At 38.9% G+C, this 22,494-nt stretch overlaps 1 protein-coding gene across 27 annotated transcripts in view; it reads left to right on the top strand.

Annotated features, from left to right (window-relative positions):
• The window catches only part of EIF4G3 (eukaryotic translation initiation factor 4 gamma 3), a 294,941-nt gene that overhangs the window by 80,417 nt on the left and 192,030 nt on the right, over positions 1–22,494 (top strand). For 25 of the 27 annotated variants that reach the window (XM_036025438.1, XM_036025440.1, XM_036025463.1 and 22 more), the window contains exons 2-3: positions 5,341–5,416; positions 21,116–21,235. In XM_036025438.1, the coding sequence (XP_035881331.1) occupies positions 5,341–5,416; positions 21,116–21,235 (196 nt within the window). The remainder of the gene's footprint in view (positions 1–5,340; positions 5,417–21,115; positions 21,236–22,494) is intronic. The other 2 variants (XM_036025450.1, XM_036025459.1) reach the window with 1 other exon arrangement.

Raw genomic sequence — 22,494 nt, 5'->3', positions numbered from 1 at the left:
TCCACCCTGTACCCCCCTCCCACCCACATTTCCCCCTTTAGTTCATGTCCATGTGTCATACTTATGAGTTCTTTAGTTTCTACATTTCCCGTACTATTCTTGCCCTCCCCCTATCTATTTTCAACCTACATTCTATGCTACTTATTCTCTATAACTTTTCCCCCTCTCTCCTCCTCCCACCCCCCTGCTGCTAACCCTCCATGTGCCCTCCATTTCTGTGGTTCTGTTCCTGTTCTAGTTGTTTACTTAGTTTCTTTTGGTTTTGCTTTAGGTGTGGTTGTTAATATTTGTGAGTTTGCTGTCCTTTTACTATACATGTCTTTTCTTTATCTTCTTTTCTTAGAAAAGTCCCTTTAGCATTTCATAAAATAGGGGCTTGGTGATGATGAACTCCTTTAACTTGACCTTATCTGAGAAGCACTTTATCTGCCCTTCCATTCTAAATGAAAGCTTTGCTGGATAGAGCAATCTGGGATGTAGGTCCTTGTCTTTCATGACTTGGAATATTTCTTTCCAGCCCCTTCTTGCCTGTAAGGTCTCTTTGGAGAAATCAGCTGACAGTCTGATGGGAACTCCTTTGTAGGTGACTGTCCCCTTACCTCTTGCTGCTTCTAGGATTCTCTCCTTCGTTTTTACCTTGGCTAATGTAATGATGATGTGCCTTGGTGTGTTTCTTCTTGGGTCCAACTTCTTTGGGGCTCTCTGAGCTTCTTGGATTTCTTGGAAGACTGTTCCCTTTGCCAGATTGGGGAAGTTCTCCTTTATTATTTGTTCAAATACGTGCTCAATCTGTTGCTTTTCCCCTTCCGATTCTGGTACCCCTATAATTCAGATATTGGAACGTTTAAAGGTGTCTTGGATGCTCTTAATCTTTTCCTCAATTTTTTGAATTCTTATTTCATCATGCTTTCCTGCTTGGTTGATTCTATCTTCCTTCTGGTCCACTGTATTGTTTTGAGACTCATATGCCTTCCTTTCACTATTGGCTCTCCTCCGCGTGTCTTCCTGCATCTGTTTTATGGTAATCTGCATTCTTTCATCTAAATTTCGTCCAAAATCAACCAGTTCCGTGAGCTTTCTGATCACCAGTGTTTTGAACTGCGCATCTGATAGATTGGCTAATTCTTGGTCGCTCAAAAGGATGAGTCCTGGGGGACTGATCTGCTCTGTTGAAAACATATTTTTTTTTCCCCTATCTCTCCTTTTTTTTTTCCCCAGTCTGGTAGCTCTTGTTACGGTGGGGGGCGGAGCCTTAGGTGCTCACCGGGGCTGGGCACCCCAGTCGCTAGATTGTGACGTTATATGTGGGGGCGGGGCGGGAGCGGGAGCGGGAGCAGGACGGGAGAAAACAAATGGCGGTAGTTCCGTTCCCCTGGACTCAGACCCTTGTCTGGGCTTCTGGGCCACGAGCTCTGCCCTGGTCCACAATCGCTGCCCCTCTGGGTCTGCCAGCCACAGCTTGCGTACTCAGGGATCACCTCTCCGTTCTTGCGCTCCCGGATGGCTTTTGCGACGATTTCGCGCCAAACCTTCCCCCAACCTCCGCACGCCGCTGACCCGAGCCAGCCCCGCGCCTGCCCGGCTGGTCTTCTCCTACCAGTCCGGATGAACGCGTCTACTTCAGCTTCTTGGCTGCCCGACTTCCATTCAGATAAATCCTCTGCCGGATCTGGGTGTTATTCTGATAGTAAATTATTGTTGTAAGTTATTGGTTTTCTAATCTTGATTGTACGAGGAAGTACGGTGCATCCACCTATTCCTCCATCTTGCCTGAAGTCGACCTTCAAATTTTTAAGAGATCTTTGCAATTTCATTTTTTAAAAAAGATTTTATTTATTTATTTTTAGAGAGGGGGTAAGGGAGGGAGAAAGAGAGAGAGAGAAACATCAATGTGTGGCTGCCTCTCACATGCCCCTGTACTGGGGACCCGGCCCACAACCCAGACACGTGCCCTGACTGGGAATTGAACCAGCGACCCTTTGGTTCTCAGGCTGGCACTCAATCTACTAAGCCATACCAGCCAGAGCTGATCTTAAAATTATATTTGATTTTGAAATTTGTTAATGTTTTATTAGGAAAAGAATGTGTAGAATTACATACCATCATCTAACCTTGCTAATGATTTTGCTTATTTTTCCTAATGATATAAATCAGCAGTTTGAACTACAAAAGTGTCAAGTGGGCCTGCTACTGTATTTCAGTCAGGAGACTTAAAAAATAAAAATGTTTTCTGGAGTACTGCACATTCATATTACACTGCTGATTGAATTAGAATTTTAAGTGGTGCTATGAGAAACTATTTGCATGTTTCCATGAGCTCAAAGGGAAATAAGCATCCAATCATATTTGCTGGAGATACAGAGCTTGGTGGGAACTGATAATAAACTTAATGGTTGGCAGAATTAGGAGGAAATATGCTGTAGTGTTAAGAGCTTTATATGCACGTCATTTCTTTGAATTTACTTGTTTTCAGAGAAAATGCCTAGCAGCACCTAGCTCAATACTCATTTATCTGGGCTTTTTTTTTTTTTTTAGTGGAAAGGGTGATAACCAGCTTAATTGCAAATTACTAAAATAATGTTATTTTAAATTTGATATATAATTTACATACCATATAATTTACAGTATTCAGTCGTACAGTTCAGTGGTTTTTAGCATATTTATGAGATGTGCAACCATAACCACTAAGAATTAAGAGAAAATTGCTCCATAAAAGAAGCTCCCTTGGTTTCTTGCACTACCTGCCCTATCTGTAATAGTCAGTATTCCATTTGCTGCTGGGAAAATGACTCAACTTGGGTCAAGAATCTGGGAAGTTGTTGTTGTAGAGTGACACTGCGTGGATCTTTCATGAGGTGAAATGCTAATTTAGTTCCATACTGTAGATAGAGGCAGCCATATTTTGACCAGGCTGTGATAATTGTTTTCTTCCCTTGAACACACTGGTGTAGTAGGAAGAGCAGTGGTCTTTAGAATACACAGAACCGGCCTGGCTGCTTTGCCTTGTTACCTCGGGTAGGTTACTTTATCTCGCTGAGCTTCAGCTTACCAGAGCACCATAAAATGGTGCAGTGAAGGCAACCGGATTGGTTATGCTGGTAGCGCGCTTTGGATTCTGATCTTCTAACTTCTGTTTTTAGTTTTCTTTTTATAGGACTGTGTTTTTACTTTAAAATACTTATTTTTTATCTAAATGTTCTTTTACAAAACACTTCATTTATCGATCCTCACAATATTCTGTTGGTAGTTTACAGAGTGAAATAAATGAAATCAAATTCTATATCTCTGGCCAGAGAGAAAGAATGTCAGCTGGGATGTCAGACAAATATATGACTGTCTTTTTAGAAATCTTGTAGTTCTAGTAGTATTGATTGCCAGTAAAGTAACATAGAAACCTGGAGCCCTAACCTGCCCTTAAGTGGTGTGGCTCAGTACTGTGGGGCATAGTACTGATAACTACCATGAGAACTTATTTTCACATAGTGAGAATTAGCATTAGCTAGAAAAAGCAGTAGCAATTGGCTTTGCAGGGGAAGAATGGTCTCATATTTTCCACTATTCACGTGACCACAATATAGAACTATAATTCAAAGAAAGTTTTGTTTTAGCCAGGGGTAATCTTATTTCTGAAAGAATTGATAAGCTAATATGAAGGACTTTTGTCCTGAAACTTGTTAACCTTCTGTTTATATATTACAAACATATATATAGTTTGGATGAAGCATTTTTAAAAAGTTTTTTTAAAAAGATTTTACTTATTTTTATAGAGAGGGAGAGGGAGAGTAACCAGTATGTGGTTGCCTCTCGAGCACCCCCTACTGGGAACCTGGCCCACAACCCAGTGACCCTTGGTTTGCAGCCTGGTCCTCAGTCCACTGAGCCACACCAGCCAGGGTGCATGGAGCATTTTTTAAGTGATATGTTTTATCTTTATTTTTCAGTGTGGTGTTTTAAATCAGTTTTTCATGCATAGGGGATGCTGGCAACACAGTGAACTATTATTGTCTGAGGTGGCTAGTCTAAGGAACTGTCTAGAGACTGGTACAGTGTTACTAGTTTTGAATGACTAAAGCATAGTGTGTGTTCGTGTGTGTGTTTCTCTTGCCTCAGTAAACTGTTGCTACTCAGATATGAAGAATTCCACTTGTAATGATTCTTTCAGATTTCTGCAGCTTCTGGTCATTCATATAAAATTAATATTTGCAGCTGTCAGTCTGTCTTTCAAACTTTTATTGAATTAGAGAGGAACATAACGTGAGAAGTATTAAATAATTGTTATGATGAAGGAAGGATTCTCCTTTTGGTTTACTACATTTATAGTCATTCTTTCAAAAATACATTGCAATTATGCAAGTAACTTATATTTATTATAGAAAAGGCATGTAACAGTTAGGTAAATCCTCCCATGTGGAGATAAGTGCCATTAATCTTTTGGTGTCAGTCTTTTGGTTGTCACTCTTCAGCCATATATTGTGAGTTAAGACTGTTATCTTACCTGATAGAGGAACTTGTTACATCTTTCCATTTTTGAAGCTGAATAAAATGATATAGTCTTTGTCTTTTAACAGAATGTCTTGACAACATGCTGAAACATTTTAAACTAAGTTATGCTGGAGAGTGTTTTTTTAAAAATGGGGAGTTGGTGGGTGGATGTGAGGTAAAATAGCAGCTAAGACAAAAACAAGGAAGGAGTTTTATTCTCTATTCTTTTGTAGTTAGCAAAACAGACTGGGCCTGTGTCAGCAATTTCTAGGTTGATGTATTAGTCTTAACCTTTGTGAATATCCTGCTTATATTTCCTTAGTCTTCTTTCTTTATAAAGCAAGGTGGTAGATTTTCATCATAGGCTTAAAAGTTTGGAGGTTTGTTGTGTAATTTTATTTGTTTGGAGTTTCTTAAAAAAAGATTTTATTTATGAAAGAGGGAAAGGGAGGGAGAAAGAGAGGGAGAGGAACATCAAGGTGTGGTTGCCTCTAGGACTGGGGGCACCCCCCCACTGGGGACCTGGCCTGCAACCCAGGTATGTGCCCTGACTGGGAATCGAACTGGCGACCCTTTGGTTCACAGGCCTGTGCTCAGTCCAATGAGCCACTCCAGCCAGGGCTAGAGTTTCCATGGAATGTTTATCATGGGACTCACTTTTGGAGAGATTGATATAATCACATTAGGGAATTTGAAATACTTTGCTTTTTGTAGCTCCTGTGGACAATTAAGTATATAACTCCCCACTAATTGGGTACCAAAGCTTGGGTCACTGACAGAATTTTGTGGCAGTAATTTTCTCTTACTGCTAAAGCAATCCATTTTTTGAGCTCTCTTATCCTTAACCTGCTCTCCTAGAATTCCTAGAGGACCTGTGCAGCAGCCTCTCGAGGATCGGATCTTCACTCCTACTGTCTCGGCAGTGTACAGCACGGTGAGTAGTTCAAGGTTGTTTGTCAGACTGCGCCTCTTTTCCTGCGTGAGCCCTTGACACTACAGACAGTGTTTGATAGGCAGGGGATCGATTTTTTTGGCAAAAGGTTCAATAAAATCCCAAGTAGAATTAGATGTATATAATATAATAAGGTGACTAGGCCCTTTCCCCATGGTGTTAATTTAGGAAGTATTAGGAAACTAACATGTTAAGATAGATTGGCTCATACACCTGTCGTCTTTTTTTCTTTTTGTAAATAATTGGCTTTGGCCATGTATTGTGAGTTTCAATTTTCTTTTCAAATATCTTCTCTAAAAGTTTAACTAAAATTTTTTTTATTTTACTTTTTCTCTCTCCAATTAGATGTGAAAATGTAGTGTTTGGAAAACATTGGCTTTAATGGAAAGAGATTAAATTTTTTATGTGAAATGATTGATTCAGATTCATAAATGAAGGGGTTTAAAAGTTAGAGAATGAAAGTACTAAATTAGAAGCAGATATCAGGTGTCTTAGAATGATCCTGAGAGAATTTTGGGAGAATTGGGGGAAAGACATCTTTTTAATATTTTAGTTCATCATACTGTTTATTCCTAGGAATATGACAGGGTGCTTTATAGAAACTCATAGTGTATGAGGGAGACAAGTAAATAAATCATTGTAATCTAAGGTTATATGTAAAACAATGACTCTTATCCTTTTGGGTTATAGATTATTTATAGAATTCGAATGGTTGCAATGTTTCTCCTTAACAAAGAGCAAATACCCAGTATTTATATATAATTTCAGAATTTCACAGATGTCCCTCAGGCCATTTATAGGCCCCAGGTTAAGAACCGTCGGTGAGAGATCTGAACGTGCTAGTATACGGTGAAGGAAGCAGTTGCTTTGTTGTGGAAGTGACACTAAGCTGGAAGGTGTAGAACACTAGGCAAACAAGGGAAGAAAAGGCCTTCCGGGAAGTGAAGATTCAGAACCATGGTCGATGGAATGGCCAGTGTAGCATGTGTTTTAGGTTTTGTAGCAGAAGTAGAGATGAGATAGGTGGGTCTTGATGATTTTAACATTGTCCTAAAGAGTTAGAACTTGATCATGCAGGCAGTGGGTAAGATGATTATTTTTTCTGGTTTCCACAAAACAGGTCTCAGTTACAGCTATTATAGATCAGTTAGACACCTATTAATAATTTTTTGATCCTCCTTGAACTCTTAAAGTGGACCAAGTTTGGATAATGCATTATCTAGTTACACTAGTAATTGGAAGTCTTTCGTTTATGTTGAGGAATAACCTATAATTTTTTTATGGCACAAACTTTTTCTGGGCCAGAGTTTGCTTTGGTTTTATTATTTTTCCTTAAAGTACTGAGGTTTTTTTTGATCAGGCCTAACTCTTAAAGTATAACTTTCTCTAATTATAAAAGTGTACCTTCAGCATTGAATTATTTTAAGATAGATTAAAAAAAAGAAACTGAAAATTTCTAGTAATCTGATTTTTAGAGGCAACTACTATACCCATTTTTTGGTATAGTTTTATTTATCATTTTTAAATTTTTTGATTTAATCTTTATTATCTTTTTTTCCATTACCATTTAGTCCCTTTACACCCCCACTCCCCAGCAATCACCACATCGTTGTCCACGTTCATGAGTCCTTTTCCTTTTTGCCAGTCCCTCCACCCCCTCACCTCCACCCACCCAGCTGTCTTCGGGCTCTCCTTCTATGAGTCTGTTTCTGTTTTGCTTGATCAAATTTGACGTTTACTATTTAAACTTACTACCATATATATAGTCTTCAGTCAATTAAAAAGTGGTGTGTCAATTATGTACAGTGCCTGTCCTAGAGAGACAGGGGATTTTAGGCAATACAAAGTTACCTTGAAGTTTGATTGTCTGTACTTTTTGATCAGTCATTTCTGTTCATAGTGATTTAAGCCTGTGCTCCCCCTTTACAGTGTTGTACGCATTAACCGAATGTAGGAGTGGCTGACCAGGTTCGTTGACATTCTTAGGTTACCTTTTTGTCAGCCCTGAGGTTATATATTGATCATTATTTCTGTGGTGGCTAGATTCATTAGTATCATTTCTGTGCCGTAATATAAAGGCTAACCCTCAATTCACCTCCTCCTGGCTCACCATATGGTGCCCATATGTCACTTTCAGTTGGTTAAATTCTTTGAAAGGCAAAAATACTCCTGGCTAGTCTTAAAAAGTTATGTAGCCAAAATTTTAGTTTCTTAATGTCTGATATGCAGGCTTTATGCCCTTATGCCATTTAGTGAGGATCTCTGCTGATAATCAAATATCTTAAGAAAGACTCACCTTTTATAATGCCTTCATGTTACATGTTTTTTCCTGGTTTTTTTTTTTTTACTTGTTTATTTTAGTCTGGTTTATGTAAGTTTCTCCTTGAATCATTACCAGGGATGAGCAGGGTGCTTTTGTCATTACTTCTTATTAATCATAATTGCATTAGAGTGATTGATCATATGAACAAAAATGAGTACAGCTGATAATTATTTATTTAGTAAAATCCTCACCCAATAATATGTTTATTGATCTGAGAGAGAGAGAGGAAGGAAGGAAGGAAGGAAGGAAGAAGAGGGGGAAGAGAGAGAGAGACTTCGATGTGAGAAATATTGATTGGTTGCCTCCTGTGTGCGCCTCAGCTGGGGCTTGAAGCCACAACCTAGATATGTACCCTGACCGGGAATTGAACCTGCAACCTTTTGGTGTATGAGACTATGCTCCAACCAACTGAGCCACCCGGCCAGGACCAGCCAATATTTTTTAAACTCTTGTAAGGGCAATACACATATATTATGAATGTATGGTAGAGGAAACGGCAAAACTAAAGAGACACGATGTGTATTTTTGACATATATTTAGAGAAACTAGATTTTATGACTGTTAAGCCAGTATTTTTAATATAATCTCAGAGACATTAGGATGTCTTTTGTTTCTTTTCTTGCCTAGTTGTTCCGGCTGTAATTGTCATTACTATGTTGAATGGAAATGGTCATGCAGGCATCCTTGCCTCGTTCCTGATCTGAGAGGAGGGAAGAGCTTTCAGTCTTTCACCATTGAGTGTTGTGTTCTCTGTGGGTTTTTCATGGATGGCTTTTATTATGTTGTTTCCTTCTATTCCTAGTTTGTTGAGTGGTTTTTTTTTTTTTTTTCATGAGAGAATGGAGACGTTTGCCAGATGGTTTTTCTGTATCCCTTGAAACGATCATGTTGGTTTTTCCCTTCATTTTATTGTTGTGATGCATTACGTTGATCAGTTTCAAAATATTGAATTACCTTTGCATCTCAGGAATAAATCCCAAATAGTGTGTAATTCTTTAAACATGCTGCTGAGTTCTGTTTGTTAGTATTTTTTTAAGGGTTTTTGCATCATTCTTCATAGGAGGTTATTGGTCTGTAATTGTCTTACAGAGTCTTATCTGACCTTGGTATTAGGATAAATTGGTCCTCATAGAATGACTTAGGAAGTGTTCCCTCTTCAGTTTTTTGGAAAAGTCAGAGAAGAGTTGGTGTTAGTTATTGTTTTAATTGTACTTTATTTATTCCTTTAAAGATTTTATTTATTTACTTCTTCGAGAGAGGGGAAGGGAGGGAGAAAGAGGGCGGAAGGGAAAGATCAGTGTACGAGACAAATCGATTGACTGCCTTTCCCACGCCCCCAACTGGGGAACCTAGACTGTCACCCAGGCATGTTCCCTGACTGGGAATCAAACATGTGACCTTTTAGTTTGCAGGCCAGCACTCAGTCAACTGAACAACACCAGCCAGAGCTAATTGTACTTTATTGATTATGTTATTACAGTTATCCCAATTTGTCCCCTTCATCTCCTTCCACTCAGCACCCCGCACTACCTCTGGCATCCCTCCACCATTGTTCATGTCCATGGGTCATGCATATGGCTACTCCATGTCTTATACTGTACTTCACATCCCCATGGCTATTCTGAACTACCTATTTGTACTACTTTGTCTCCTTACCTCTAGTCCCTTGCCCCCACCCCCTCCCATCTGGTAACCATCCAAACACTTTCTATATCCATGATTCTGTCTCTATTCTTCTTGTTTGCTTAGTTAGTTTTTTTTTTTTTTAGATTCAGTTGTTGATAGGTATGTATTTATTGCCATTTTATTGTTCATAGTTTTGATCTTTTTTTTTAAATAAGTCGCTTTAACATTTCATATAATAATGGCTTGGTGATGATAAACTCCTTTAGTTTTTTTCTTGTCTGAGAAGCTCTTTATCTGCCCTTCGATTCTAAATGATAGCTTTGCTGGGTAGGGCAATCTTGGCTATAGGTCTCTGCTTTTCATGAGTTTGAATACTTCTTGCCAATCCTTTCTATCCTGCAAAGTTTCTTTTGAGAAATCAGCTGACAGTCTTATGGGAAGTCCCCTGTTAGTGCCTTTTTTTCTCTTGCTGCTTTTAAGATTCTCTCTTTATCTTCTTTATCTTTAACCTTTGGCATTTTAATTATGATGTGTCTTGAAATGGGCCTCTTTGCATCCATTTTTTTGGGACTCTCTGTGCTTCCTGCACTTATATGTCTATTTCCTTTATCAAATTAGGGAAGTTTTCTTTAATTACTTTTTCAAATAGGTTTCCAAATTCCTGCTCTTTCTCTTCGTCTTCTGGCACCCCTATGATGTGAATGTTGGACTGTGTGAATTTGTCCAAGAGGCTGCTTACACTATTTTTTTTTTTTTTATTCTTCTTTCTTCTTGTTGGTCCCATGGGTTGTTTTTTGCTTCTTTATGTTCCAAATCAATGATTGATTCTTGGCTTCATCCACTCTACTGTTGTTTCCCTGTAAATTGTTCTTTATTTCAATTAGTATATCCTTTGTTTCTGACTGGATCTTTTTCATGCTGCAGAGGTCCTCACTAAGTTCCTTGAGCATCCTAATAACCAGTGTTTTGAACTCTGCATCTGATAGATTGCTTATCTCCATTTTATTTATTTCTTTTTCTGGAGATTTGTTTTGTTGTTTCATTTGGGCCATGTTTCTTTGTCTCCTCATTTTGCCAGCCTCCCTGTGTTTGTGTCTATGCATTAGGTAGAGCGGCTGTGACTCCCTGTCTTGGTAGTGTGACCCAATGTAGTAGGTGTCCTGTAGGGCCCAGTGGCACAGCTTCTCCTGTCAAACAAACTGGGTGCTTGAGTGCATCTTTCTTGTGGGCTAGTACATCGTCCTCTTGTAGTTGAGCCTTGGTCGCTGTTGGCAGGTCCGTGGGAGGGATTTACCCAGGCCAGTCAGCTGCAAGGACTGGCTGTGGCCACTTTTCACCAGCCCCCACTGTCCATGGAGGATCGGCTATTCAGGGGCAGGATGGTGGTGCTACGGCATAGTCTGTAGCTGTCCACTGGGTACGCAGGCCCTGGGGTTTCCCAGGTGATGCAGGCCAAGATCAGTCCCACCTGTGTTCTGCCGGGGGCCACCCTGTTTCAGCTATAAAGCAGTCTGAGATGGCTGCTGGTTGTGCTGGGCTTGGAGATTCTCAGGCAAAGCCACATTGTGAATCTAGGCTGACTGCTGCTAGTGCTGGGCCTGGGGCCACTGAAGTGGGGGCTGGGGCCTCCTCACTGAGGCTGGCTGTCGCTTGTTTCAGTGAATTTAGAAAGTTGTGAAGCATGAACCAAGACTAGCCATTCACATGGAAAAGTCACAAAGCTTGGGTAGGCCTATAATTTGGGTGGATCAGGGTCCCGGGGATCTCCAGGGTGCAGTGGACAGTGTTAGCCAGGTTATTGGAGTCTCAGATATGGTACTGGCCTGCCAGCTCCATGGCTCTGTCGGGGGCGGGTTCACAAAAGGGACTGTGGTCTATGCCCTGCCTTTCTGTCTGGGAGAAAGCGCTACCCCAGCTCTTGCCTCGACACTAGACACTTCAGTCCCTCCCTGTTTGCCCTGATGCCTTTCAAGCTGCTACCCTGGTGCTAGAGCTCAGAGGGAGTGAGTCTGAGTAAGTCTGTGTGTGGCTTCTTTAAGAGGAACTGCTTGGGTCTCCACAAGTTTTTTCTACCAACTCAATTCCCACTGGTTTTTGTAGCCAGAAGTTATGGGGAATTATCTTCCTGGTGCTGGAACCCTGGGCCCCTGGGCGGCCTGGTGTGGGGCTGGGACTCCTCACTCCTGTGATGCCCCTTCCGAACTTTTATCCACCACATGTGCATGTGAGACCAGCTTGTTCCATGTCTCTGTCCTCCCTACCAGTCTGAATGTATGTGGTTTCTTTAATTCCGTAGTTGTTGGACTTCCATTCAACTTGATTTCTGATCATTCTAAGTGTTGGTTGTTCTATATTTTAGTTGTGATTTTGATATGGTTGTGTGAGGAGGTGAGCTGTCTCTATCTGCTTCTATCTTGACAGGAAGTCTGTAATTAGTTATTTTTTACATGTTTGGTAAAATCTACCAGTTAAAGCCATCAAGTTCAGGGCTTTTTTTGTTTTTGGGAGATTTTTGATTACTGATTCAATTTCCTTACTAGTTACAGATCTTCAGGTTTTCTATTCATTATTTAGTCTTGGTAAATTTTGTGTGTCTAGAAATTTGTTTATTTTATCCATGATATATAATTTGTTGATATTTAGGTATTTTCTTAGTTTTGGACACTGATAGAGTGTTCAAATCAGAATTCTCCAATCATTTGGAAACATCTGGCTCAGTGGTTCTCAACTGGAAATAATTTTGCCCCACGTCCCTCCTCCCCACCCCGGGGACACATTTGGCCATATCCGGAGACATCTTTGGCTGTCACAACTCGGGGTGGGAGGGAAGGATGCTAGTGGCATTCAGTGGCCAAGAGGCCAGGGATGCGGCCAAACATTCTAAAGTGCAGCAGACAGCCTCACAGACAAAGGATTATCCTTTCAAAGTGTCCATAATGCCACTCTTGGGAAACTTGGACCTAATTTTTCCTTAATGTTAGACAAAATCATTAATTGAACTTAAAATTGTTTACATTCCTTTAGCCAATATTTGTTGAATATCTACTATGTACTCTTAAGGTTCTAGAAGAGAAACATGGATATGAAAATAAAAAGTAATAATGGTAGTAAGTGTTTTGAAGGATGTAAATTTGATAACAGAAAATATTAGGTATGGGGAAGGCCTGAGAGCATGGCATTTTAGATGATACCTGAGCCACGAAGAGGACCTGGCCCTTCGTGGGTGTGGAAGAAGTACACAAACCTTCCAAACAGAAGCAGCACAGGCTCCAAGGCTTTGAGGTGGGAGGGTCCCTGGGTGTAATGCGAGCGCAGTGCCCTGGAGACGGCGTTAGATGGGAGGCATGGACCTAGGGCTGTCTGGTGAAACATGCCTGCTGCGCACAGAAGAAGCCATTGAAGGGTTTGAAGTATAGGCATGGCGTGATAAGATTTAAATGATAAAAATGCTCTGATATTTATTGTATTAGTGAGTGAATTGGGATTTACAGTTTACGTGGGTGACAGAATGTATAGTGGTTAAAAGCAGCGAAGTGCCTCTAGAATCAAACTAAAGGGGTTCATTATAGCAGCTATGTGTGTCATTGAGGACGTTCCCTAACTTTGCATCTCAGTTTCCTTCCTCAGTAATACAATGGAGATTCATTATTATATTCTTCTCAAGAGGTCATTATGAAAGTTGAATGAGCAAATCCACTTAAACTGATGAGACCCCATATGTAATCATCATTCAGATATTTAGGAGCAACTACATGAAGAAACTACTATTATTCATTTGAAACAAACCTGGCCAAGCTTAATGTGGCATTAGATAAAATGCTTCTGCTTTTCATTTTAATGTGGCTTTTAAAATTTTGTTTTTATTGTAAATGTTTATCACACAAGGTACTTTTTTTGAATGTCTAATTTTATATTAAAATAAATTAGCTTTTTCCTTTAATAAACTAATAAATGTACATCATAGAAAACTAAGAAAGCTGGGGGGTAAAAGACATAGTATCATTGCTCAAGTGCTGAATACTTCAGTGTTTTTGTCTGTTTCCTTTCTTTAGTCGGCCACTGCCACATTGCTACACGCTGTTTTATTTTTAATAAATTGATAGAAATTATTTGGTCAAAATAATGTCATGTTAACAGTGTTACCCAGGCATTATTGTAATTATAGGTTATTGTCACCTTAGTTTTATAAATTATTTCCCTCTTTTTGTTACATGAGAAAGTAGCATTTGGGAAATAGATCAAAGCGCTTTTCAAATGCCATGTTTTACAGACAGTTCTAGTGGATACAGTTATTTTCCTCTACCCTTCTGTGGAGTATCAGGGCTATATTGGATTATGTGTGTTAGTATGTTTCCTACATTAGACCAGTCATTTATTTTGACTACTAAATCAAACTAAAGTGAATTATCAACCTATTTATATTGCTAATGAATTTCATTAACTAGTACTGAAAATAAATCAGTTGTACTAAGAACCTTCTATTATGTGCAAAATATAATATGGGGTGGTAGTGATTGCCAAGGAATGGCTCTCAAGTAAAATGAAATAGAGTAAAATTAATTTATTAGATAAATGATAAATAACTGATTTTAAAGTCCTTTGGAAATTTCTTTTTTAAAATATATTTTCTTGATTATGCTGTTACAGTTGTCCTACTTTTTCCTCCCCTTTATTCCCTTTTGCCCCGTACCCCACCTTCTACCAGCATTCCCCCACCTTAGTTCATGTCCACGGGTTATACATTTAAGTTGTTTGGCTTCTCCATTTCCCATACTATTCTTAACCTCCCCCTGTCTATTTTGTACCTACCATTTATGCTGCTTATTCCCTGTACCTTTTCCCCCATTCTCACCCCACCCCCTCCCCGATAATAACCTTTCATGTGATCTCTTATTTCTGTGACACTGTTCTGTTTTAGTTGTTTGCTTAGTTCATTTTTGTTTTCATTTTTTAGGTTCATTTTTGATAGTTGTGAGTTTGTTGTCATTTTACTGTTCATATTTTTTATTTTCTTTTTCTTGGATAAGTCCCTTTAACATTTATCTGCCCTTCCATTCTAAATGATAGAGTAATCTTGGATGTAGGTCCTTGCCTTTCATGACTTTGAATAATTCTTTCCAGCCCCTCCTTTCCTGTAAGGTGTCTTTAGAGAAATCAGCTGCTAGTCTTATGGGCACTCCTTTGTAGGTAACTGTCTCCTTCTCTCTTGCTGCTTTTAAGATTCTTTCCTCATCTTTAATCTTAAGTAATGTAATTATGACGTGCCTTGGTGTGTTCCTCCTTGGGTCCAACTTCTTTGGGACTCTCTGAGCTTCCTGGACTTCCTGGAAGTCTATTTCCTTTGCCAGATTAGGGAAGTTCTCCTTCATTATGTTTTCAAATAAGTTTTCAATTTCTTGCTCTTCTTCTCCTTCTGGCACCCCTATGATTCAGATGTTGGAACGTTTAAAGATGTCCTGGAGGTTCCTAAGCCTCTCCTCATTTTTTTTGAATTCTTGTTTCTTCATTCTTTCTGGTTGAATGTTTATTTCTTCCTTCTAGTCCAAACTGTTGACTTGAGTCCCAGTTTCCTTCCTGTCACTGTTGGTTTCCTGTACATTTTCCTTTATTTCACTTTGCATAGCCTTCACTTTTTCCTCTATTTTGTGACCATACTCAATCATTTCTTTGAGCATCCTGATTACCAATCTTTTGAACTCTGCATCTGATAGGTTTGCTGTTTTTCTTTCTTTTTTTTTTAAGATTTTATTTATTTACTTTTAGAGAGGGAAAGGAGGGAGATAGAGAGAGAGAAACATCAATGTGCGGTTGCTGGGGGTTATAGCCTGCAACCCAGGCATGTACCCTGGCTGGGAATTGAACCTGCGACACTTTGGTTCGCAGCCTGCGCTCAATCTACTGAGCTATGCCAGCCAGGGTGGTTTGCTATTTCTTAATTGCTTTGGTGTATTTTTTTCTGGGGCTTTGATGTGTTCTTTCTTTTGGGCCGTATTATTTTGTCTCAGTGTGCCTGTTACGTAGTAAGGGGAGGAGCTGTAGGTATACACCAGGGCGGGACAACCCATGTGGCTCTGTTGTGTCACTGTATGTGGGGGAGGGGTCTGAGAGGAAACAGTGCCACTTGCTCAGCTCTCTGCTGGTTTTCAGTCACTTCCCCTGCCAGCCACAAGGAAATTGGCCCTTCTGGTGCTGATTCCTGGGTGGGTGGGTTTGTGTATGTTCTAGGACCCTGTGGGTCTCTCCAATGAACTCTTGTGGTGCTGGCAGTTTCTTCTGTCACCTCAGCCCCCATGGGTGTTTACAGTCAGAGGTTTGAGGCTTTATTTCCCCACGCTGGAACCCTGGGTTGTGTGGTCTGTCTCGCTCCACAGTTGTTCCTCCTGGTGTATCTGCACTCGAATGTGGGACCACTTGCTTTACCAGCTGCTGCCTCCTCAAACACCCACCCCGTCTTCCAGCTGTAGTCTTGCCTCGAGTCCTCTCTGTCTGGTCGCCTGTCTCCCCCCGCCCCTCCCTCCCACAGGTCTGGAGGAGTGTTTCTTCTTTAACTCCTTGGTTGTCAGACTTCCATACAGTTCGAGTTTCTGGCAGTTCCGGTTATTTTTTGTTTTTAAATTTGTTGTTCCCCTTCTTTTGGTTGTGCAAGGAGGCACGGTGTGTCTGCCTGTGGTTCCGTCTTGGCTGAAAGTCTGGAAATTTCTTTTGACACTTATAATAGGTTCAGTCTATTATTTATCTCTTTATCAATTATCATTGTGCTATCAAGCATCTTTATCAAATGTGATTTTCTAAAACTGCTCCCTTCCCAGTTTTTGAGCTGTTTTAACTTATATTCATTGACATATCTGAAATTCAGTAAAAAGGAAGTAATGTATGCTTATCATTTTATGCTTGTGTATGCATGTTTGTCTCTCAAAATAGTACTAGCTAATACATTTTTTTCATTAAGAAACTAACCTTTTAAAAATTAATAGTTCAAACGAATATAGCTATACCTCTGTTACGGAGTATAGTCATTTAGGAGAATGAAGTAGATATGTGTATTGACTTGAAGAGGTTTCTGACGTGTCGTGTGTGTGTGTGTGTGTGTGTACGTGTACCACATCTTTAGCCAGTCATCTGTTGATGGACATTTAGGTTGCTTCCTTGTCGTGGCCACTGTGAATGCAATGCTGCAGTGAGCATGGAAGTGCAGATACCTTTTTGCTGTCCTGTTTCCATTTTCTTTGGGTGTAAACCTAGAAGTGGGACTGCTGAATTATATGGTTGGCTGAATCTAAGCCTTGTGTTACTTTAAAAGATGAACCTGGATTGAATTTTACAAAAGTGGTTAACATCCAAGATTGGGCATATTCCATCATTTCATATTCTTTCTGGGCTCACCTTGTACTCACATCTTTAGAAAGTTTTACTTGTTTTTGTGTGTGTGGAAAAAATGTATCTGTTAATTAGACCCATCTTTTTCTATATTGCCATTCTTTCTCAGTATATAACAGGTTTATTTGTTGTAACAGTTTAAAACGTGTCTGAAGTTACTTTTCTGTGGTATTGTAAATTAAACTGAAAATACCTTCTAATCTTGTTGAGCTTGCTGTTGGGGCTTAAACAGTGGGGATGTGGCACAGTTGTTAAGGGTGCTGAGACACTGAATTCACTAAGTGTTTATTGAAGGATAGCTGTGTGTACAAGATATTTTGTCAGATAAAATGGGAAAACGGTGTTTACTTATCCTTATTATCCTTATTTTTAAGAGTTCTTGTCTTTAAGGGATGGTAAAACATTGTTTTAAGTACATATTGGAAAATGAAGACATTAACAACTGTCTAAATTAGAATATGTATATGTAAATAAGTAGTAAGCTACATTTAAGGCATTGCTGTCCTGGGTTCTCATTAGGCAGAGGGACTGGGAGGACTGATTACCAGATGAACTCTAGGAAGCCGTAGAAAGCAGATTGGCAGACAGTTTGGACTGTGTCTTAATAGAAGTGGGGATAGGTGAACATATTCCAGTTAAAGTCTTGAGGTGTTGTCTACCATGAGAATACTGCTGCATCGTGTAATGAATCATGAAATGTATATAAAAATTTACCAAACCTGGTCAGAAGAGTTGACCATGGGGAAGGTGAAAAAACAGTGTATAAAATATTTTCTTCATCATCATCAGTAACACGTAGCACTTATTATACACCAGACACTATTTTAAGCACTTCACTTATGTTAACTCATTTAATCCTTACAAGATAGGTATAGAGTGTAAGTATAATTATATCCCCTTTATTAGTTGGGGAAGCAGACTCCGAGGTGAAGTATCTTGCCCAAGGTTATCCAGCTATGAAGTGCAGGTAGAGGCTGGATTTGAACTCAGATGGCTCATTCATTGAGTGATTTACTGTGTTCTAACTACTGTACTCAGTGCTCTACATGCATTATAGTGTTTGTTATGACACCTTCATTTACAGATAAGGAAATGGGGCTCAGTGAAGTTGTGTGATTTGAATACAGGTTTATCTGACTTGACAGCTCATGTGAAGTACTACATTTTACTTGCTGTGTGGAAGCTGCTTTTTGTTGTTGTTGTTGAACTTTCACAAATAAGGTAAAAAACAATGCTCAGCTTTTAGGGGATTAGAACTTTTGATCATCTGATGAAAGCCGTGGATCTGCTTTGCAGAACAGTGAACATGCAAACATAAAGTTGTTTTTTTTTAGGTGCAGTTAGCTAAAGGACTCTTACTGATAAGGTTCTTCCTTGTCCCAGTATAGACCAGATTTCCCCTTGCAAGCATGCTGTGTTGTGTGCACTCAGGTCCTCATTCTCAGCGTAGAGGAATAGTCCAGTTGTTACTTTACATGTCGTGAGTTAAATGGACAGATACCTTATCAAAATTTTACATACCCTCAGTCTTGCAGTACCTTTTTTTTTAAAGCATTTAATTTGTGTGTGTGTGTGTGTGTGTGTGTGTATTTTAGCATATGATCCTCGTTAAAAATTCTAGGTATGTTTTTCTACATATCTTGGTAGATGCGAGTAATGACATTTATGAAAGTTAGGATTCCCTGTTATTAATATTTGCTATTAATATTTAATGTGTATTTGCTCATTAAATGTTCAATTGCATACCTAATTAAAGTATTACTTAATATCTAGTCACTTGATTTTACTCCTTCAAAAGAAGGATTAACCTTAAAGATACAGAGGGTGTTCTGTTAAATGTCATCTATAAATGGCTTTTGCATTTCTCAGATAAGAAAATAGATACAATAATCAAGTCTTTTAATGTTAGAGAAGTTTGAAAATGTGTTTTTTAAACTCTGGAATATTCCCTTCAGGGCCATTTTCCAAAGTATTATGTGTAGAGTTGTTAAAAACAAAACAACTGATAAGGGACCACTTTAAAATAAAATGAGTTACAGGAAATTGCATTGTCATAAGTAATTGTTTGGTAAATGGAGTTGTAATTATTTTAAGAAAAATTGAACATTATTATTTCAAGATGTGGATTTATTGTTGTTGTAAAGTTAGTGACATAAATAGAGAGGCCATTTTTTACTGTAAGCTTTGATAGAAATGGAAACATTTAACTTCCATTTTATACATTTTTAAAAAGTCTTTTCAAAGCACATTCCAGCTGTCAAAGGAATCCTGTGGGCCAGAGGTTGTAAAGGATTAGCATCTCGGCCCATCATTGTCATTCTGCAGTTGCTTAATTGCCATATCAAATGCTGAATATTCAATAGAAGGGTGTTTAATTTCTTTACCTGTTACAAATCCCAAAGAACCTTGACTATATTGTTAATTTTTAGATTGGTAAAATTGGCAGTCTTTTCATTTATTTGTTTAATAAGCATTTATTTAGTAACTATAAAAATTCAGAAAATTAATGAGCATGTGTCAGGTATTTATTTCAAACTTTTAAAAAATTTATTTTTAGAGAAAGGGGAGGTGAGGGAGAAGGAAGGGGAGAGAAACATCAATGTGTGGTTGCCTCTCATGTGCGGGGGGCCCCCCCCCCCCCCCCCCCCCCCCCCCCGCAAGGGACCTGGCCCACAACCCAGGCATGTGCCCTGACTGGGAATCGAACCAGTGGCCCTTTGATTTGCAGCCTGTGCTCAATCCACTGAGCTACACCAGCCAAGACAGCTGTGCCTTTTAGGTGTTTGTATATTTTAGATCGACATAAGCAATTCTAAGGTTAGGTTACCAGGGAGTTAATTTTCTTCAGCTTCTGACTGAGTGAATTCAGGTAAATCTAAAGCCATTTGGAGACCATTTTTTTTTAAACCGAGGCAGAGTTTTTAACTCTTTGATAGACTACAGAGGAATCTAAGAACTTAAAATGGAGAGAGAATATCTTAGTGAATGTTATTTCTTTGAATTATGAATGTAGGCAAGTGTATTTTAATATAGTTGGTTTTTGTCATAGCTCTATGTATTTCAGGCATTAAAAATATGATTCTAGGAAGAAGTCTGTAGTTATCACTAGGTTAAGGGCCCAGTAAACTAAAGAACCCCACCCTATGGTGAATAGACTCTCTAATATTAGGTGATTGCAGACTTGCCCTCCATCCACGGAGGGCGGTGCTAGTCTGGGTCAAACAGGGATAGAGAAGAGCTGGCTGGGATTGAGTGCTCAGCTCGAGAAAGGGGCCTGAGTGAAGTGGTCTCATATCGGTCACAGGCTGATGGGCAGCTTATTGCCAGCAAAAAGCTGGGAAAATGTAATTTTGTTTAAATATAATGCGAGTTATTTTTCTGTTGAACTGTATTAGAAAATAAAAATGAGGGAAAAAGAAACCTGTAATGCTTTCTATTAAGATCTTTGTGCATCTCCTTACAGCTCTTTTTAATATGATGTATATATTTGTGAGAATGTATATGTGTGTATATATGTACACACACGTAGACAATTACAGATAGAAATAGACACACATGTACTGTTTAAAAACAAAAATGAGATTATACTTTAAGTAATTTGCCATGTTTTTGGATTCAATTTTATTAAGGTGTAATTTGTATAAAGTAAAATTCACTATTTTTAGTGTACAGTTCTGTGAGTTTTGTTTTTTTTTTAATATTTTATTTATTTATTTTTTAGAGAGGGAAGGGAGGGGGGAGAGAGAAAGAGAGAGAGAGAGAGAAACAAACATCAATGTGCGGTTGCTGGGGGTCATGGCCTGCAACCCAGGCATGCACCCTGACTGGGAATTGAACCTGCGACGCTTTGGTTCGCAGCCCGCGCTCAATCCACTGAGCTTCGCCAGCCAGGGCAGTTCTGTGAGTTTTGACACACACACAGAGACTCGCAATCCCTACTGTAATCAAGACACAGAAGTTATGTCATTCCCCCAAATCTCCTTGTCTTTTTGTAGTTATCCTCATCTCCTTGCAGTCATTTATCTCTTTTCTGTTCCTTTTACAAAATGTGATAGGAATGGCATTGTACATTATGCAGTTTTAAGTCTGGCTTCTTTCATTTAGCCCATTTTTTCCTTCAGGGTTTTGGTGTTAGATTATGCTTCAAGAATTTTATTGAATTGATGAAAATATTCATGTTTATTATTTTTCTAAGAATTTCATGCGTCAGTATTGAAAATTGAAGCCTTTGGTCAGTCTGGCACTTGAACTTGTGAGACCGAGTCTTCAATTTTAAAAAGTTCGCCAGTCAGGCTATATTTATTAATACTAAGTTACGATTATAATACTCTTCCTAAATACTGATTTTCTCACAGGTAGCAAGACAGCCGGGACCCCCGACCCCTTCCCCTTATGCGGCACATGAAATAAACAAGGGGCATCCAAATCTCGCGGCAACGCCCCCGGGACATGCATCGTCCCCTGGACTCTCTCAAGTAAGAAAAACTGTATTTAAAAGAAAATTTCCACGTAAAAGCAGCATTTCTCCTTTACAAAAGCAACCTTTTAAGCAGTAATTTCTATTATTTGAAGAGTAATTTCTGTTTTTTTTTAGACCTCCTAATGGTGGCTACTAACAATTTTATGCACTTCGTTTATGGAGTCATTCGAAATGAACTGTCAGTGATCTTTAGTTTTTGTTTGTTCGTTTGTGTTGTTTTAGAAGTTAGAATGTGATTCTAAAGTTCATTAAAAATCACAAAAGCACTTGTTTGCTTTTCTGTGTGTAACCTGTAGTCTCCCCTCATCTCCCTTTTCGGTGCAGTGCTGGCGGTTGTTTTTACTTTTTTAAGAAGTGTGGGTGTCTTTCCCTTTTAAATAATTTTAGTGGATTTTTTTTTTGTTTTGGTTTTTGATTTCGTAAGTAGATTGTTGGGATTTCTTAGGCTTAAATTTTGTTAAACTGTCAAAGAATAACAAACTCCCTAGTGTATTTCCAGTTACTAGGCACAGCAGACATTAAAACACTGTTTTAAGAAGATAGCACTATGGGTCTTCTGCTTTTTAAGTCATTTCCCAAGATACTGCTGTGCTTGCACCAAGCCACCGTCACGTGTTTCTTTGGCTTCCTTGTGGCTAAGAGCTGGCCAGAGCGATAAAGTCTCTTACTGGAATGTGTAGAAAGTCAAGCCAAATAACCTTGACCCATGTTATTTGAGATTTGTCAGTATTTATATGTAAGAACTGCTCCTAAAAAGTAACAAAAATTATTTTTATAACATTATCTTTAATTTTGGCTTCCATATTTTAGGCCTTTTAAAACTTGAGATAAGGAATTAATAAAAATAATGCTGAAAACTGGTAATTATACGTTAGGTACTGATTAATGCTAGTTTAGACTATAGAATCTTTGTAGAAGGAATGTATAGCTTGCCAATCCATTATTGAAACAGTCCTATTAAGAAATATATAAATTAATTCAGACTTAGTACTATGCTTAAACTCGCTATAAATCATTCCTATTTAATTTTGAATTTTAAAAGTAAAACAAGTCAAAATGAACTCCTAATTGTTTCAAGTGAGGTTCTTGTGTTGGTTTTCATAGCACTGAACCACCCAACGTATTAATAAGGTATATTGGTGTAACTCTAATCAAGAGAGTAAAACTTTGTAGTATTTTGAAGAGGGAAAATTTACCATAAAGGATTATTAAGTATTACAGGGAATTGAAGTAATGAGGGATTGGCTGATACAA

Source organism: Phyllostomus discolor, chromosome 5 (genome assembly GCF_004126475.2).
Source record: "Phyllostomus discolor isolate MPI-MPIP mPhyDis1 chromosome 5, mPhyDis1.pri.v3, whole genome shotgun sequence".
Taxonomy (NCBI): Eukaryota; Metazoa; Chordata; class Mammalia; order Chiroptera; family Phyllostomidae; genus Phyllostomus; species Phyllostomus discolor.
Note: the sequence above shows the minus strand (reverse complement) of the source record. Positions and strands in the feature narration are given on the sequence as shown.